This window comes from Cupressus sempervirens, chromosome 3 (genome assembly GCF_028749045.1).
Source record: "Cupressus sempervirens isolate cs-2001-9-10 chromosome 3, ASM2874904v1, whole genome shotgun sequence".
Taxonomy (NCBI): Eukaryota; Viridiplantae; Streptophyta; class Pinopsida; order Cupressales; family Cupressaceae; genus Cupressus; species Cupressus sempervirens.
Window position 1 is genome coordinate 180,340,626 of NC_143120.1, and position 20,459 is coordinate 180,361,084.

Genomic DNA, 20,459 nt, shown 5'->3' on the forward strand with positions numbered 1-20,459 from the left:
AAGAGAAATCCAGGAATGAAAGAACATGCATATATTAGTAAAACTAAAGATAACTTCAAACAAGAATACACAAACAATACAAGAAATAATTCCAACTACCAAAAACAACCATAAATTACGTTCTTAGAAAATGAATTCTACCTTTTTAACCACCTAATATGAAAATTTCAAACAAACTAAACAAACCAATAAAAAAGACACTTAAATCTATCTTAAAATAAATATCAACACTAACACGTATACTAAAATATAGTTCTCAAATTATTTATAAATCATAATTTCTATTTAGAATCTCTAAATAGAAATATTTTTAAATCTTCAACAGACCATTATATACATTTTAATTATAATTTTACCCTACAATAATTTGTGAGGAAAACTATAATTACATTACTATTATGGTCAACTTAAGAGCCCATAATTAGTGGCATTAGTTGAAACTTGTAGATCAAATTGTAATTTTAAAAGCACCCATATCTTAATGTGCTAAGGCACATACGTGCCTAAACAAGGTCTTACCACTTCTAAGCACTCAATAGTTTTTTTTTATTTCTTTTTTTAAAATTTGTTTTGATAAATGTTTCTAGGTAATATTTTATCCTCTTTTAAAATTTTTCTAAACTTGATTTTCATTAAATTGCAAAGTCAAGGGGAAGGATTTTAATTTGTTTTGCTAAATGTTTCTAGGTAATATTTTATTCAGATCTTTTTAAATTTTTAGAAACTTGATTTTCATTAAATTGCAAAGTCAAGGGGAAGGATGCAATTAATTGAAAAAAAATACCTGCAATTATATTCCACAAAAAAAACCAAAGGAAAAGTTGTAAATGGACGCCAATTTTCACGCTCCTGTACTAACTATCGGTTTTTCCAAATTTCCTCAAACAAAATAGCATTGCCATCCAAATAGCAACAAATACGAAATAGTGTCTTAATAAACTCTGAAATTTCCGTTTAGTTCCTTCCTCGTTTCCTTCTATTAAAATGATAATATTAAACCCTTGACACACTGAGTACAGATCCAACTTGTTTTTCCAGAGCCAACTCTCTAACGAATCCTTGCGGATTTGTAGGTTTCGATCCTAACTGAACATGGCACTGATTAAACTGGTAGTATGGATTTCCATGGCGGTTGTGGTTTTGTTGAGAGCAGAGTGCTTCTATCTTCCTGGAGTTGCTCCTCAAGATTTCAAGAAGGTAAGTTTCAATCATCCCTTTCTTCAGACATTTATCATGCCCAGTTGTTTGCTTCAAGGTCCAAGGGTTTGCTTTTGTTGTGTTTAATGGCCTTGTTTCAGTTTTCATTCTCTGCAAATATTGAGAACAGTAAGGGCTGTTTTTAAGTTCTAAGACATCGAAGCAAAGTTCCAAACTCTTGGAAAGTCTGGAATTTTGTGGCCTTCCATGCTTTAATGTGGTTTTTGTTAATAAGAACTACAAAATCAAATGCCTGGACATCGGTCCATGGTGCTTGATGGTGGAAATTAGAGACTGGCTGGAATCATCCGCTCACTTCTTTTGTATAAGCGATTTATTGCCTGAAACTTGTCGTTTGCTTCAAGGAGTGCAATTTCATTATTGGTCTCCCACACATGGTATGCTGATTATAACAGACAAATCAGTTGCTTTATAATTTCAACTTTTATGTAAAACTCTGTGATTAATGGTCTTGGGATGATTTATAACTCCTCACTTAGTAGCTACCATCCATGTTACCATGTTATTTTTTAAAGTCCAATAAAAATCTCTAGGATTATAGACGTGTTTCTAGAATCCTCCCATTTTTTATTCAAACGTTTCCTCATCCATTCCCCTCTCCTCAATAAACGTTAAATCAGTGGTGCATTGCTTGTAAATAATTCAACTATCATATTTAGTAGGTATCAGAGTAGCTTTCCAGGCTATGGAGCATTAACTACCAGCAATATCACCCGAGGTTCAATTATAGGGCAATGGGATATAGAAAGGAATAGCCACTGAATTTTAATTTTATACAGTCAAAAATATTAAACAGGAATAAAAATTTAAGAAAGTTTTTATAAGTTATGCCATTAGTTAATTTAAGAGCACTAATTGTTGGAAGGAGAAATAGTAAAATACTCTACATAAAAAGGATAACTTTGATAATAATGAAGGAGGATTTACCCAGAATTTTCTCTTGACACTTTAGTGTATGTGGTTTATTTTTCTTGATGGCGTGTAGTGTTCTATTTAAGCTTGTTAATTTCCTCTGATTGCAATTTATCATCCAATTGCTATTTCTATTACTATACACTTGTATGATCCATCGGGCCCTAATATTTCAGTTGATACATGCATATTGTTGTGTTCTAGTAATTCATCTATTGTTAGATGTTGGGCTGAGGTAAGTATTTCATTTTTTTGTTAGAAATATTTGAGCGTAAAATTGTTCACTCTAATTCCAGACCAAATAAAAAATTGATAGGATTCTATTCACAATTCATTTAATTGACACGGTACTGCCACATTTGAAATGCTGAAGTTTACAAATATAAAGCAGGAGTTTCAAGTTCTATTTCATACTTAATGTGGGGTTTGATTCCTCTGCTACATCAAACAAATCGTTTATTAGCATCAGTCTTTGCCCCACACACAGTGGTATTACTATTTAATCTTTCAGGAAGAATTGAATTTTAGTCCAGCTTATATGATAGGTGGACTATTTGAACCAAATTAATAATGAATGCAATTCTTTACATATATATGGAGAGTGATGTTCTAGATCAAATTAGTGTGAGCTGCTCCATAATTTAGCTCTGTTTGCGCTTTGTGATTGAATTGATTAGAAGCACAGAACATGAAATTCTTGAAGGAAGGCATGTATTTCTAGCATGTTGTTATACAACCATTCACAATGTTATCAATTTTTTGGTGATGTGCCCCTTGTCCTCAAGGCCTTGTTCTGGATTCCATAGGCATTTTGGAAAGTTGGCAATGAAGACAAAGCTTGGAAAGGTTTCTTAACCTTGCGTCTCAATGTTAAGAATGGAAAAATATAAATTTTTGGGCTACAGAACACAAAAATGCAATTTATAGGTCTCTAGAGGTTGATGTTGGCTCAAATCATGTCAAAATGAGCCTTAAATGGAGCAAACGGGTTATAGAAACATGGCCTTTTTTGAGATCTATAATGAACAGAGAGAATACATATGGATAGACTGTTTTTCATGTTAAATGTACCCAGGAACATAACCTCTAAGTGGTCAATTTTCTGTCATGTAAAACCAGATTCTGGACATATAACTTATAAGAGGAGATTTCATGAAGTGATCATCAGAAGCCCCATACATCATCTTATAATATCGCTCTACGAATGCCATGTCTCCTGTTAAACAGTAAAATCTTTGTGGAATCTCAAAAAGACAATGCTTTTACAAGAAGTTTATGAGAAAAAAGGACTGGAATCTCAATAAATCTTTTACTGCAGTGGGATTATATTCCTATCAGAGCAGTGAGACAAAGGCTATCACAGCAATAACAGAAGATCTCTCATCAAACTTGCTTTGTCTATTTTTAGGAAGATTCTGTCTGTCACCATCTGCAGAGTATCTCTGTTGCCATTGTTTATTTTGGAGCCCAGATTTGAAAACAGAACCCAAAGAAAATTCATTGAATCATTTGATATTCAAGAGCATCTGTAGCTGAGCTAAGCCATGAGTTTTTTTGATGGAAAGTTGAGTTGTATAATGGGCATCTCCATCCTGGAAAATTGGAAATCCATATTCCAGCATAGCTTCACTACAATCTTCAATATGCTCAGTTGGGATGTTATGATTTTGGCTCAGGGGGTAATGAGAAGCAGAGGACTAGGAAGTTTATCAGCATGAATCTCAAATCCGTCCCAACCATTTTCTTCTTATGGTTTTGAATTTTCTGAGTGAGATGGCATCCTGAATTTGTCCTTTTTAGTTTACTTTCATCTGGCCAAAATTTTCCTTGCAGTTAATTTCTGTAGAGTGCATTGGAGTAGTTTTCTCATTCTTTTTTCTAGATTTATCGCATTTCATGTCCTCTTTCATCCCATCCATTCACCTGTAGGGCAGAACACTTCAATTGAGAAGAAACTATGATACAAAGAAATCAAGTTCTGAAAACTGCGTGACGTTAAAGACGGTTATTTTCCCTCTGAATCTAGCCAGTCCAGCATCTTGGCAAAACATGATAGTTCCTATTTTAATTCAGATTTAGTGACCTAGCAAAACCCTGCTAAAACCCAACAGTCCTCATGTTTTTTGACTTGGATTCCATGCTTCAACATAAAATCTGCAAAACTTGGCAAATTTAAAATAACTAAAATCCTTGTAGAATTTTCTTTCCAAAAAGGTACATAGTTCTTCTTCAGAACAAATTCATTACATGAACTACTGTAATATCTTCTCTTTAAATATAAACATATAATAAAAATTCCTTCTAAAAACTTATGCAAAATACAAATACAAGACATATGAAACAAGTATGTAGAGTGTTGAATAATGAAGGATCGCTGCAAATGTAATGGCACTATTTGTCATTTCAATGTTTTTCAAATGTAGCAATCTCTCTCTAATTTATATTGTCGATAAGACATGGAGAGACATGTCCCTTCATGGGACATGTCTATTCATTAACACATACTCTTTTAATTAATACAATGACTATATATATGTATAAAGTATTTCTTTAGTCTTATTATATAAAATTTCTCTAACATAATAATACTTAGATATCTACAATATTATTGTCTCATAGGTTTATCCGGCTGAAGCTACCAAACATCAACACTCCCTGTTAGCTAGGGAGGTTAAACACAAGATATAATATTACCTCAATGTAAAATCAGGAATGACAAGTTATAAGGGTATCTTTGATCAAAAGATATCCACCATTTAGATATCATCTCATGATATTAAGAGTAATGGCCTCTTGAATGTCAACATGAAATTCACCAAGTACTTTGAGTAATGGCCTCGTGAACAGCAAGTTGCATGATATGCACCAAGAAGATGCTCGATTCATTTAGCAATTTTAGTTTGCTTTCAACAGTGACAAAAGACCAATACTTTATGAGGTAAGAAAACCAAATGATGTTATTCATTGCTTGCCAATCTGGGTCTTTCACATTTCACGCAGATGAAAGAAACACTTCCGTTTTACTCGAGACATCCACTACCACTGCTAATGACAGTTGTAGTCTATAAGGACATCTATCAGCTCCAGACACGTTTTATCGCAAGCAGTATTCAACCGTTCAATCAAATCATTGGTTGCAATTTCTCCTGGTCTGGGACTCTAGACACCTGTCATTAACACTGCACATTAACTCCTGAAACATGTTGATCACAATAGTGGAAGTTTCTAATGTTCAGAACCCACTATAATCTCAAATAAGTGTTGCAACTCCATAGTTTCATAAGTCTACCACATGCAATTCAAACACACTCATGTTCCTCTATAACACCCCTTCAATATTCCACAATAAATATTATTAAGAAACATATAAACAAATTAATAGTTTGCCTCTTTATATTGTCGCCTTGCAGTCAAAATTAAACTAACAAGAACTTATATTAAATTCGGCTATGATAAATTCCCATGAAATACTATTTATCCCAGTGCTATAGTATGACTGTTGAAGTTTGTACAGATAATGAACGGATTATTTGCCTTCAAAACAATAGCCATTGCCAGTTATCATTTGCAACTTGGCTCTGATACCATGTTGCATAATGAAGGATCTCTGCAAATGTAATGGCACTATTTCTTATTTGTGTTTTTCAATGGCATCAATCTCTCTCTAATTTATATTGTGGATGGGACATGGAGAGACATGTCCCATGTCTATTCATTAACACATACTCTTTTAATATATATATATGTATGTATGTATGTATGTATGTATGTATGTACATAATATACATACGTATATATATATAATATCTCATATATAATAAATATATATGTAAATATATATATCTACAATAGTATTGTCTCATATTTTTATCCGACTGAAGCTACCAAACATCAACCTAGAGCATTGGTAAAATATATTTTTATTAGCTTTGAATGAAAATAAAATACAATATAAGATTAATGTGCATATACAACCAGATGAATGTTAGGATGAACAAAAATTATTATTAAAAATTACAATTTTGGGCAAGTTACAACAATTTATATTTTCACTTTCTTTTGTACATCCTACTAGTGATGGTTGGGGTCTTGCTTCTTCCATTGGTTGTGGTTCCTCCCCAGTACTCAATGGTAATTTGTGTTTCTCAGGCAAATCAACATCATCAACCATGATGCCATGCTTTTGCTGCACCCTCCCTAGCTTTCTTCTCAAAATCAGCAAATTTATCTTCTATGAACATGGGAACCTCATCCTAGATAACCTAGTCACCATATCAGTCAGTGTCATCCAGATCAATCTAAGATTTCCACCTTTTAAAGTGAATGCAAAGGTTGTGTTGTATGAAGAACGGCTCATTGAGGTACATCTGTGTCAAATTTTAGTGCTGCTTCTTGTGAATGGCATAAAGCAAGTACCAATTGCGCTATCATCCGAAAGTTTTGCGAGGTTCAGACAAACTTCAAAGGGCTACTTTTTAAACATTTGGGGCCACCCCAATCTTCCCACTAAATAGCTACAAAATAGATAATCAGAAAAAGTGAGCAATAATTGCACATATCAAAGATTTTGAAGTGAAATTAAGATTGAAGTTTTTATTACTGGATGCTTGTATGATTCTCCCTTAGATAGCCAGGGGTAAAGAGAAGAGGCGTCCTCAACATGTTTTAGATTTCTTTAACTCTTCAATAATTGTGTACTTGACCTCAAATTTGAATCAACTTCCTCACAATGCATGTTGAGAAGCCTCCCGTGACCTCCTTATCAACATCATTGAAGTGATCTGCAAAGAAAATTTTGGGTTGGGGTGGTACAATGCTACATGAATGAATTGATGGAATTGATTGTTTGAAATTTCATATATGTGCAAATGGGATTAGATTTTCTTCTATTACTCCATAATAGTTTTGGATGGCCTCCTTGGCCTTGTCTTCAATCCCTATTCACCAAGCATGAAACCCTAAGGGTTTTTAGACTCGCAAACATGTTAAAGTTGCAGTTTGAAATAATAATAAAAATGAACCATATCTAATGATTAGATATTAGAACAAATCATATTGAAGGATACAATTTAAAATTTAAATAGAACTTTCAAGCTACCTTGATCTCATGAGCGCTCTCTGTAGAGACATAATAAAAAGACTCCTGTTATTGTTGGCTCACAAATTTTCTGCTTCAAAGACATTAGCAAACCATAAATTGTGTGTGAGTTGATGAAGTTGGCTACAGATCGTGCGGCAATTACTTGTGCAAGCTCCTTCCCCTTCTTATGATCTGTCAGCAAGGCTTCAAGCTAAGCACCCAAGAGTGATGTTTGGCTATGTTCTCAGTGTTATCCACCACTTGGTTTCAGCCAATCAAGTTATTCTATGTTTTCCAACATAAGATTAAGTGCAAGGGGTTGAAAAAAGTGATGGTGCCTCTCTACAAGTCCTAGTAGGCTCTATTGTCACTTGTGCCGCTGTATTAGCTAACTTGTATCCCTTTTGTAAAACAACCTCAAGCACCTCCCCCTCTAACAATTAGACTTGGATTTTATCATGCTTGGCTTTGTTTGAGGTGATGTCAAGAATTAAGATCATCATTAAACCATTTGAAGCAGTAGAAGGTTATGAATGTGCAGTTCCTTCCATGTATTTGTCCATTTAGTGATACAATGCATCCATACTTGGACCAATATTTTTTTTTTCACCAATTTTTTTCCTCTTCCATAATTGTCTTTGCATTTGGTTTTGCTTTTTTGAGCAACAAAGGACTGCCTTGAACTCCATTCTTGCAATTGTCATGTTCGTGACCAAATTCTTCAAATATCTTGTCATTCTGGAATCTGAACAAGTGTTTGTATTATTACCAAAAATTTTGACACACTGTGCTTGCTTTATCATACTTGGTGCCTTCCATGAAATGAAAAATCTCTGTGATTGCATTTGGTTGGAGCTTGATAAAGGGGATGTGCCATGAATTCATGACCTGTCAATAGAGCCCAAAATCTCAATTGTGTTTGCCTCTAATTTAATGCCATGTTGGATTCATCACTGTGACAATAACCGCAAGCATTCTCATCCTTCCAATTTTGTTAAAAAATCTAGAAGAACTTGTTTAGAAAACAGAAAAATAAAATGTCTGAAATCTCTAATTTCTCGCTTCCAAAAAATCACCAAAATTTTCCAGAAGAAGAGATCAAAGGCTGTGTCTCAAAATCCAAACATGTATAAGTTGGTTCCGGGAATAAACGTCCCAGAATCATATACTGGATCTAATTGATTGCAGACTCGACCAGAGAACCTGTATTTGCTGCTGGAAAGGCTTTAGAGTTTCTCCCACTTAACCCAACTGATTTTGGTTCTTCTGTGGCATTTTGGAGGGGATCCGGAATGATTTTAGAGGTGACACATTTATAGTGACATTTTTAGTCACCTTGTGAGGGACACACAACTGTATAGTCCAAAGGACAGTGGATGGGTTTGCAACTTATTATAACACCGCACAGTTGCTCGAGGGGCGAATTTGGGGAGTTTCTTGTTTGGAAGATATTATTCCGGAGTTGAACCAGCAAAAGACATCTTTAGACAAAGACTAAAGTTTATTGGGGCTCTATTTTGACCCTTTTTTTCCGTTTGACCAGCTTGCACAGTTTTTAATTTTTTTTTCTATTGATTAAGTTTTTGCTCAACTTTAAAGTTAATTTAATAATTTATGATGTTTCACAATAAATTTAATTTTGAAAGTTTTAAATAATAAATATATTTTTTAATACAGTTTAATAAAGTTAAAAAAAAGTTTATAATTAATTATTAATAACAAAGTATAATTGAATATCCATATTTATTATTTAATTGTATTATTATTTTTTAAGTATATTATTACTGTTATTTACGCTGCGTTAGTCAAATATTATTATATAGTTTTAGTGTTTTTGTACAGACCTCCAAAATGTACCAGTCTCCCCTCTAAAATCTGCCAGACTAGCACATATTGTGTCTGTGTACTAGTACCCGTTTGCAATGTGGAAACTCAAATCAAAGGAGATAAGCTGTTCTGTGAATGACAAGTCAGGGCGAGCAAGGGTTAAGAAGGCAAATCAAATAGTGTTTTTTCTTGCTGTTTCTTTTGCACACTGCATTGCAAATGTAGCCAGTCATGGGCTTGGTCTCATCCATTTTAGTGGTACTTGCAGTGTGTTCATGCTTGTAACTTGTGCCAACTTTGTTGGAGTATGCAGGCGAGTTCCTTGCTATGTACTACGACTTGCAAGCACTGGCGGGCCACACGGTTGCTTGACGAGTTTTTGAACTATGTTTCAAATGATAAGTGTGAGAAAGCTTGCTTCTAAATACCCCACACTCGCAATAAAAATCAAAGCAATGTGAATAAGTTCTATAAAGGTAACTGCAACCAACTAGTGAGATTGATTTTCCAAATTAACGGAAGTCAAGAAACTACCTTATCAAGGACTAGCTTTGTTAAACAGCATGGAAAGCCATCTTGACCTGGTCAATTTCTGACAACTGCTGTTCCTTTTACATCTCAGAGAATATTTTATTTGTACTTGACTTTGTTTCCCACTTTTGCTTGGCATTTCTAGGGCTTTGTTTTTCTCTTTATAAAATTTATGCAGCTCTGTATCAAATAACTCCATTCCTGAACTCTCCATCTACATAATCTAGTTTCTAGGGTGTTTGGTATAAAAATCTAACATTTTATTACTTGAGGGGTGCCTAATTAGTAAAAATTCCAGAATATTTTCTTGCGCTAATTACATTCATAGTTCACAGATTGGAACTTGGAGAGTACTTGGCAAGCCCAAAATTTTCAAGTGGCCAAAAACTTGGCAAATACTCAACAAAACTTGGCAACTTAGAAAGCACTAAAAAGTAAAATCCCTTAAAGACAATTTTGTTTATTTTTTAATTTGTGAAGTTCTATTACAGAATGTATTAAATTAAAAATTGACATCTCGAAAGAGAAAATGCACGGTGTTATAGCCAAAACAAGTCAAGAACACAATTTAACCAACGTTTTACATGGGTTGACATTTTTACCCATATTTTTTTTGCATCTGCAAAATTGTGAGTTAAACTTATGAAAACTTGCCTGCCAAAAAGAATAGGATACTTGGCAGTTCAAAGAGTGCAAAGTTTGTGAACTATGATTACACTTAATCTTTCTGGAAAAAGCTTCTGTTATGTGTCTGCTTGCCTGTTAAATCTTAAGGGTCTGTTTGCTGTCAGATAATTCATGCTTTTGACAAGAACCCTGAATTAAAAGGCCTTTGATCTAGTAATATACCTAAGTAGGGATATTTTATATTTCTAATTGGTTGAACTCCATGGGAAACCAATGTTTAAATCTTGTTTCATATCTGATCTATCACACAGAAAATATATTAAACAGCATATGCAGAAATGAATGATAAGCCCTTGCAAAATGGACAAAGGATGCAACTGTTTCCAAAACTCCTCTTATTACAGTGAGAATTACACTTAAAGATAATTTAATTTGCCACAAGTTTATGATTCTATGAACAACTGCAGCAATACTATTATAAACAATATATCAATTTTTAGCAAACAGAACCACGCAGACAGCAAACTAGCACAAGGTTGACTTGAGGTAAGGAAGACTCTTAAGTGAGGTCCCCTTCAAATGCCACTTGGAGAGTAGAAGGCTCAATGCTTTGGCCAATCCCTTTAATGGCTCTATTAATCATTTTGTGAATAGAACTATTACGGAAGGAATGTTGCCTTTGCCAACAACCGTGTACTCTTCTTCGCCACTCAGTAAACCAGTCTCTGCAATGATTGAAATGATGAGAGGCACTTGAATCAATGTACCAGGCAGATGACTTCACATTATCTGTAGGTCTTTTATCCATGAAGGCGTAAAAGGCAGATTCTGCTTGCTCAGTGTGCTTTGCACTATTTGCTTTGGGCTGCGACCCTGATTGCTTAGATTGTGCAGTTAAGCGTTTCCAACATTCAACCTTTCATGTGTCCAAACTTGTGGCAGTAGTTGCATTGAATGTTCTTACGAGAACCATCTGAAGCTGCAGCAGAAGACTTCTATTGAGATGGCTGCTGAAACTTGCCTTTATCCTTCTGAAAGGATTTCGCAGCAAAGGCTTGCTCATGGAAGTAGAGCTGCTACCAAACTGTTGTTTCCACCGATCTTGCTGAAGCAACAGGGTGCAGAGATCAGTGAACTTCAAGTCAACACTAGAAGATGTGATGTTGAGAGTCTCAATAAAATGCTCATAGGACTTTGGTAAACTCCAAAGAGTAATAACCACAATATCCTCTTCCTCCATCTTGCGACCGATGGCAAGTAATTGATCACGAATTTCCTTAATCCGATTCAGGTGTGTTTGGAGCGAGGTGCGCTCATCCATGACAATAGAAAACAAAGTGTTTTTCAGAAAGAAGGCTCTACTTTTGTCAGAAGTCTCATGAAGACCTTTAAGATGTCAAATCTTGGCAATTGTTTTGCCGGATGGAATCTGAGAAAGCTGATCATCAGCTACAAATAATTTGAGAAGCATCATTACCTCTCGATTATTCAAATCCCCTAATTAGAACCAGGAGTAGTCAGACGCTTCATAACACCCAGAACAAGTTGATCGATGTTACGATATTCAAAAATTGCGATGATCCGCTACTTCCAAGTGCCATAATTTCAACCATTGAATTTGGAGTTGTGCTCGAGTAGAATGTTTGTTAGAGATGCCATGGCACGTTTTTCAATGAAAAATTGTGAAAATCTGTGAAGGCACTTTCTTCGAGGCAAAAAACAAAAGACCCAAAAAAAATGGAGACTGACCCAGAAGAGAGCTCGAAAAACCCAAAAGAAATATGTTGTCATTTTTTGGATCCGCTGGCTTGAAAATTGAGGCACCTAGAAAAATTTGACAACCTAGTTGAGCTCTCAAAAAATCCACCAAGAATCTAAAATCAAAATATATTTTCGAGCTCAAAAAACTAGGGTTTTGAGCAAAAAACCAGGTCGGTGGCCATGGAGGTCAAAAACAACAGAAAAAAGGTGTTTGCAGGTCAAAAAGCCCCTTTTTTTCTAGAATTGAGGCGTTTTTGCAAGGACAGTACAAACGAGGAAGAATGGACAGTAAACAAGCAAATTCTTCACCCTTAAAATGTCAATTTGATAGACGCTTGAAAAAATGTGATTGGATGCCACAATTTGTTAGAACATGGCCTCAACAACATCAAACATGAACTTTCAAACAGAACTCTGGAAACCTGTGATGTCTAAGGACGAAAAACCCGTGATTTCTGAGATTGAAGTTGTGATTTTGTAGAGGAGATAAAAAATTGTGAGTTGTAGATGTGTCCGGTTCTAAACGAGAAGGAAAACTCGATTTTGCAAACACTGGTTTCTTAAAAAACCTAGCCGATGTCAGATATTTTGGAGCACGCAAAAAGCCATGAAAGACTTCAGAAAGAATTTCAAAATTTTTGGAGCAGATAATTTTGAAAGAAATTAAAAATTTCAAAAAATTTAAAGTCTAGGTTCTGAGAACATACTACAAAAGTAATTGGTAAAATACTTGCTTGTTATTAACAGAGACGGAAAGGTCAATTTATACAAAAGAATAAAATGATGTTTCCTTAGGAAATGATTGTAAAGAATAGAGACATTCTATTCTAATAGAGAAAACTAAAAAACGAAAGCAAACTAAAGCTAAGTAGATATTTACAATAGATAACCATTAACTAATAATAGAGAATTATCTATTATTGTAATAAGAACCATGATTCTTCTTCCAGATAGATCAAGAACTTTGACAACCATCATCTGGAAAGTTTTAGCTATGCCATTTCTTGAAAGTGAAGTATCAATCTTTTCCTGCATTCTTCAAAAGCTAAGTTACCAGATTCTCTCTTGGACCTAGGAATATTTGGTTCAATTCTCTCAAAAGTCTGGTCCTTGTCAGATTCTGTCAAAAGTCTGCTGCAGAGATTGAATTTTGCTGGGAATTCTCTAAGATGAACCCTGGCAGAATTCAGATGACTTTTGGGTGACTTTGGTTTCCAGCAGAGGAATCCAAACAAAATTTTAGAGAATTTTGAGAGAATTTGGTTGAAACACACCCTTCTGTTTAATTTTTCAAAAGGTCTTTTTTTTCAAGTTAGACTCAAGCACATGATTAGACTCAAAGTACTCATCGTATTTTATTCGAATTAAATGACTTGAGAAGAGGAATCGAGATGTATAAAAGTGACATGCATCTATTATGGAATGCATGATATACACCATATTTCATGCATATAGTGCAACATGTATCCAAATTCAAAGCTTGCTTCCTTGGATCAAAAGCCTGCTTTCTTGGCTTCATCTAGTCTGATCCAAAGCTGCTTTCTTTGAATCATTCAGTATGATAGTTAATGTGTGAAGCTTACAATATGGCAACAATCACAACCTTGGCCTTAAATAGGCCTATAGCATTACATTTTGTGCTTCTACTTTGCAACAATAGAATGATGATGGTTTGTTTCATGGTTTTGATGATATTTGAACAATGGCGTCTGATTATTAATGTTGACATTATTGTTTTTTAACTGAAACATTAATGTGGTGGTGTATTTTGCTATGTTGCTTATATGAGCATAGTGTTGTATGAGCTTATTTGCCGCTGCATCTTTGTACATATATATAAAAACATATATTCTTGTATGGACGAACCCAAAACGAATCTGAACCCAACCCAAAAAAAATTGAACAAATTTTGAACCCGAAGCAGTACTCGAATCCGAACCGGCAACTTAGTTCAAAAGTAGTGATAAGACTATGCTCGTGTCACAATACCATGGTACACCCAACCATGGCCTAGCCCTTCAAGATGGAGGGAGGCAAACTTGATGACTTCTTCATAGATTGGATCAGATATAGAAAGTTGTTTGAAACCAAATTTAATCACCCAAAATTGGTCTCCTAGACCATGGACCCCTAAGCTAAATTGTTGATCATTATCACAAATGTTGTAACAAAAAAGGCATCCAATTTCTATCTTTAATATGATCTGATCATCAAAATTGTATAATTCATCAACATCTGCAAAATCATCAAAAATAAATTAATTCTTAAACATTAACATCAAATTGACAATTAATTTAATTTAAATTTCCTAGCATAGTAATTGAATTGAACCCATTTGCCATTTACACATAAAAAAGAATTAATTTGAATAAAATATTTTTAAAAATGAGAAAAAAGGAATAATTGGGGAAAACAATGAATTATCCTCACAATTATCCTAAAAATTGATAAAAACAAGATTAATTTAGAGCTTGAGTTTGAAAGTTGAGTTGCATAGTTGTGTAAATTAGAAAAAAAAGGAAGAAAAGTAGTTAACTCAACTATGCATAAATTAGAAAAGCAAGTTAATTGAAGAATGCATAAATTATGAAAAGAGATAAAGCTGTTAACTCAATCACGTAGATTAGATCAATCTGTTATCCCTGTTATCTTCTAAAATTACTCAAAAAACAATTGTTAACTCAACTCTGATCTCTTAAAGCATCTAATCAACTCAAAGTGTGTGCTATTAATCTCAGTTTTTATTCTGCTTTGAATTAATCTTGACCATTCATCTCAATTAATCTCAACCATTCATTCTATCTAGATTTTCAATAAAATTGGGGTTCTTCTCCTTGTTTCTTATGTGCAATTGAAGAGTAATGCTATCATGTTGTTTTTGCTCTAGCGGTATTGTGCATCGAATTTGTGATTTTTGCTGCTTGCTATCATCTTAGCTTATTATTGCATATCATATGAACTTAGCAATCATGTTTCCTTCATAGAAATGGTACAATTTCATTCTATATTAGCTTTGCATCTACCTTAATTACATCTTTATTTGCATTGAAAACTGCAAAAATAGAGATTAATCTTGCATTCATATAGAAATCCTTCGCCTCGGTGTAGTCAAGTCATTGAATAGGTTGAAAAATCTAAGAGCACCCATATTTGCATCTTGTAGGCAGAAATAGGTAGTTTTTTATGGTTTTTATTCTTTATTTATTTGGTATTGTCATGTCCCCTCTTTCGTGCTAGCTCTTTTGGCGCCTGGTTAATCTATCTCCACATCCTGATAGATTAACAACATTTCCAGAAAGGATGCCTCCCAGTCATAAGGGAAGATTCGATTTAAATTCGTTATTCAATGTATTAAAGTACTTTAATAAAGTAACTTTATGTTTTATTAAGACATTCACTTTATAAAGTGACTTAAGTTACTAGAAGAGGAAACTGGTGTTTTATCCCACATCTCTTATTTCAACACTCTTCCCTCACTTTGAGGTTATAAAAAGGAGGCTCAGTCTTGAGAAAGACACAACGAATATTTGTTATAAAACAAATCCTAAAAAGTTATTTGATGTGACTTGGCTATTTCTTGAGCACGAAAACCCTTGAGAAAAAAAAGTGGAGCTAGACGCAAACATGGCTTTCACATTGTGTTTCAAAAACCAAGGATTGGAAAGATGTTTTGATCTCAGATAATCACAACTTCAGGACGTTAATTGGCAGAGTGGGAGTTGGACGACAAGAAGAGTTGAGGAATCCATCTACAGTAGAATAGTAATTACCAGGTGAGTACCTCCTTCAAGTTCAGTCAGATTACAATAGCGTGGGTTAGTATTGTAATGCCAAGTTGAGAACATAGCAAATATGGGGATTGAATAGCAGTCAGGTTGGCTTCATGTTTAATGCCCACACGTGAGTGATCATACACAAAATTTGTAGTTCGGGGATAATAACAGGTATACCTCATAGAGGACGACGCTTTTGCAAGGGTAGTGTTACATTTGGTGGTAATACAGAATAGTAGCCGACATTGTGAACGACATCACCTTCAGCCAGTTATATCTCAGTACTCCAGCCGCAGGGACAACCGAGGAAAGGGATTGATCGATCAGTGCAGTCAAATCTAGCATATTGCAGATTGCAAGTGGCATTTAAGATCAGGACGTGAATGATAGGAGTATTTTTTGGGTCGAATCATCTTCCAATTGATACTCACTCCAGTAATAGGACTGATGCTAATCATCACTCACTCTCAATCGTTGTATATTCACAAAATTCTATCATTAGAACATTGTATCACAGCTGATTGAATTGTTAGCATATCTATAATCCCTTATTGCAGTATTGATGTGTTGAATTCCATCTAGAAATTTGATTGAAGAATTGAGTTTCCTTCTTAGTTTAGTAATCTACTACATACCATTTCTATTAGTAATTACTACAGTAGCATGTCCATAATAACTTTGTTCAAGGACTTGATTTCATGACAATTGTTTGACGATATTACCATTAGTCCAAATTTATTTTTTCTGTTCCAATCTAGCAAAGATTATTACAGTGGTATTAGAGCCACAAGACCTACCATCTTGTGGGAAAACAATAGTTGTAGACTGAGTTTTTATCAAAAAATGTCAGCCGAGAATGAGTAAAAGACATTATAAATTCAACCATCTACAGTTGGAACAAGCAGATTCTTTAGAACATATTGACATTGAAGATAGTTATTTAGTGGTTGAGGAGTTGATTTTTGGAATAGGTGAACAGACTGAACAAATTAAACAGGTTGATCATTTTGAACGGACAGAACAGGTAAATATCATTCAAATGGCACATAATGAAGTTGAACAGGGTAGGGAAGTAAGGGAAACATTGCGGGCTATTAGAGATGGGTAGAATAACATAGCTGATGCACTTCAACAACTTGCTATTAGTATACTACAATTAGCCTCTGTTAATAGGAGAGCCCCAAGCCATCACAGTGGAGGTAATAGTGTAGTTGGATCACCCCGAGCTGTTAGAGCTCCCACACGTAATACTGACAGGCCTTAAATGCCAATGTATAATGCAGAAGAAGAGACAACACCACCAGCAACACCAAATCTACTACCGAATAATGTTATGGCAATGTATGATGAATGGGATTTGTTTGTCGATCCTATTAAACAAAATTTGACCTTTGTCTAGTATCTAAATCAGAAAAGGGAGTCAAATAGACAGCAGCAGGATAGGAGACCTAGAGCACCTAACAGAGACCTAAAGCATGCTATGAGCAAATTATCTCCCTAATTTTGATGGCAGCAGTAAGACATTTGCAAGAGCTTGGATTCACAAGCTAGACATGTACCTAACTCTTAAACCTATGTCAGAGACAAAAGCCATTAGGTTTGCTATGATGCACTTAGAGGCAGCGGCGTATGATTGGTGGCATCACGAGTTGGTTACAGAGGATCATGGTCTGATTACATCATATGAGACTTTCAGCTCTAAGCTGATTACCCGCTTTTACAGGAAGGATATAGAGGTCTATTACAAGGACTTGGCATAGCTATGACAGAGCAGATCTCTAGATGATTCCATTGACGAGTTTCAGCGGATCTCGGTGATGGTTCTTGACATGACAGAACATTGTATGGTAATGCTGTTCACTGGGGGTTTGCAGGATAGATATAGAGGTTTGGTTAAGGTACTTAAACCAAACACTCCGGATGATGCTATTAAGATTGCTCACAACCAAGAGTCACCCTCTTTGATATTACAACCTCTTAAGAAGACATATAAGGGGACCTCTTTGTTCCAAAGGAACAAAAACCAGCATAAGGCTACACCTCCCAGGATGGATTTTGAGACAAGGAATGAACTCTGAAGGAAGAAGCTATGCTTCATTTGTAGAGAGCCATAGACATTGGATCATAGGTGCCTTGGCAAGGGCAAGATACATTATGTAGAGGTACTTTCAGAGGAGGAGGATGAGCAGCAAGAGGGCAGTGATGTTGAGGGCAGTGATGAGGAGGAGAACGAGGATTGACCACCTAGAGGGAATAAGAAGGCAGGTACCCAAGAGCAACCTCCTATCATAGCATCACTTTCTAGCGATCCCACAGGTCACCCCTTTCGTTTGAAAGGAATTGTTTGGGGACATCGTATTATTTGTCTCTTGGATATAGGTGCCTTGCATAACTTCATAAGCTCACGATGGGTTACCAAAAGAAATTTTTAGATTGATGGCATACTCGAGTTTGAGGTTAGGGTAGCAGGAGGTGAGAGATTGAGATGCTCAGGGAAGGTGTTCGGATTTCCGATTCATTTTGGTGATTTCCTTCTTGAGGCAGATTTTTATGTGGTGGATTTAGATGGACTAGACTATATGGAGATATATGGTTGACCATGAGAAGATGTAGTTGGAGTTCTTACAGGATGGTCGACAGGTGTTCTTCAAGGCTATGCCAGAAGGGGAGCCCAAGTTGATAATAGCTCACAGGATGGAAGCCATTTTGAGGCACGATGATATCGAGTGGGCGACATAGTGTTTCATCTCTTCTAAGGAGACAGGATATCAGACAACAGTACCATTTTGACATTCAGTTGGTGCTTGACAAGCATAGGAGGGTATTTGAGGATTTACCCCCAAGTATTCCACTAGATAGAGGGTTTCAGCATATCATTGAGCTAGAGGAGGGCGCCAAACCTGTCATTACCACTCCTTATCGTCACCCAAGGGATTATGAGGAAGAGATAGAGAAGATGATTAAGGAACTACTAGATATGGGACATATCAGGCCCAACTCCAACCCTTTTGCCTCTTCAGTGGTGTTGGTTAAGAAAAATGATGACTCTTCGGATGTGTATTGCTTACCGCGCCCTTAATAAGAGAACCATTAAAAATAGGTATTCAATTCCCCACATTGATGAGTTACTAGATGAGCTTCATGGCGTTGTTTATTTCTCGAAGATAGATCTTCGATCGGGGTACCATCAAATACGAGTCTAGGAAGAGGATGTGCATAAGACAGCTTTCAGATGTCATTACGGGCACTATGAGTTTTTGGTGATGCCATTTGGGCTCACTAATGCACCAGCTACCTTTCAGTCATGCATGAACCACATTTTTAAAAAGCAGCTACGAAAGAGTGTGCTAGTCTTCTTTGATGATATATTGATCTTTAGCATGACTTGGGAGGAACAATTGCAACACCTAGATGAGATCCTTGGCCTCATGGAAGAACACTCTTTATTTGCAAATAAGTGCGAATTTGGATTAATTGAGATTCTCTATCTGGGTCACGTGATTGGTGCAGAGGGAGTTAAGGTACATCAGAAAAAGATACAGGCAATCCTTGATTGGCCACCACCGAGAGATGTATCTGAGTTGCGGGGCTTCCTCGGCCTTTGTTCTTATTACAGGTGATTTGCCAAAGGTTTTTCCTAGGCAACATCCCCCGTTACTGATTTGACACGGAAAGGGGCATTTAGATGCACAGAGGATTTAGAGGTAGTCTTTGATAGACTAAAGCAAGTGATGAGCATGTGCTTAGTTTTGGCACTTCCTGATTTTTCTAGAGCCTTTGTTTTGGAGTGTGATGCTTCAAGGAGCAGAATTGGGGCGGTTTTGATGCAGATCCGTCATCCCATAGCTTTTGAGAGCCAAAAACGTAGGGGCAGCGAGCTATTATATTCTACCTATGATAAGGAAATGTTCGCCATAATGCACACTTTAGCCAAGTTTAGACACTACTTGGTAGGAAGCAAGTTCACAATAGAGATGGATCATAATAGCTTGCGTTACTTTCTGGAACAGGAGTTGAATGAAAGACAACAAAAATAGGTTAGCAAGGTTCAAGCATGTGATTTTGACATTGAATATGTCAAGGGGAAAAATAACATAGTTGCTGATGCACTTTTTAGAAGATCCTCAGTGATGGAGTGTTGTGCCATTTTCGAGATTTCAGCAGATTGGAGGTCCTAGCTGTTAGTTGGGTATTCTAAAAATACTCACGCTTGTTAGATTATGGATGGTCTACTTCAAGATGATTGGTACAAGGTAATGAATGATATTATATAATATAAGAATAGAATCTACCTAGTACCAGAGTCTAAACTTAAGATGAATATTATGTATACTATACATAATGCACCTTTAATGGATCACCTAGGTTTTTTCAAAACCTACAGGCAGATTAGAGAGAGATTCTCATGGAAGGGGCTAAAAGACGATGTATTGCAGCATGTTAGAGTGCCAGACTTGTTAGTAGAATAAGTCAAAAAGGGCTTTTTAGCAGTGTTACTACAGCCTCTCCCTATTCCAGCTCAGAGGTGGGAGAGTATCTCCATGGATTTTATAATGGGGTTGCCCAGTGTCCAAGGCAGGGACTGTATTTTTGTGGTGGTAGACAGATTGGCTAAGTTTGTGCACTTATTTGCTATTGCAGCAGATTGGTCAGCCTCTCAGGTGGCCAAGTTGTTCTTTCGAGAGGTTTTTCGTCTTTATGGATTACCCAGGACTATCGTGAGTGACAAG

At 35.7% G+C, this 20,459-nt stretch overlaps 1 protein-coding gene across 1 annotated transcript in view; it reads left to right on the plus strand.

The window, feature by feature from the left end:
* Nucleotides 1–1,008: 1,008 nt before the first annotated feature.
* LOC149565372 (transmembrane 9 superfamily member 7-like) overlaps nt 1,009–20,459 on the plus strand; it is a 39,148-nt gene continuing 19,697 nt past the window's right edge. Inside the window, exon 1 of the mRNA XM_089818885.1 lies at nt 1,009–1,197. Coding sequence (XP_089675011.1) covers nt 1,093–1,197 — 105 coding nt within the window. The 5' untranslated portion in view covers nt 1,009–1,092. The remainder of the gene's footprint in view (nt 1,198–20,459) is intronic.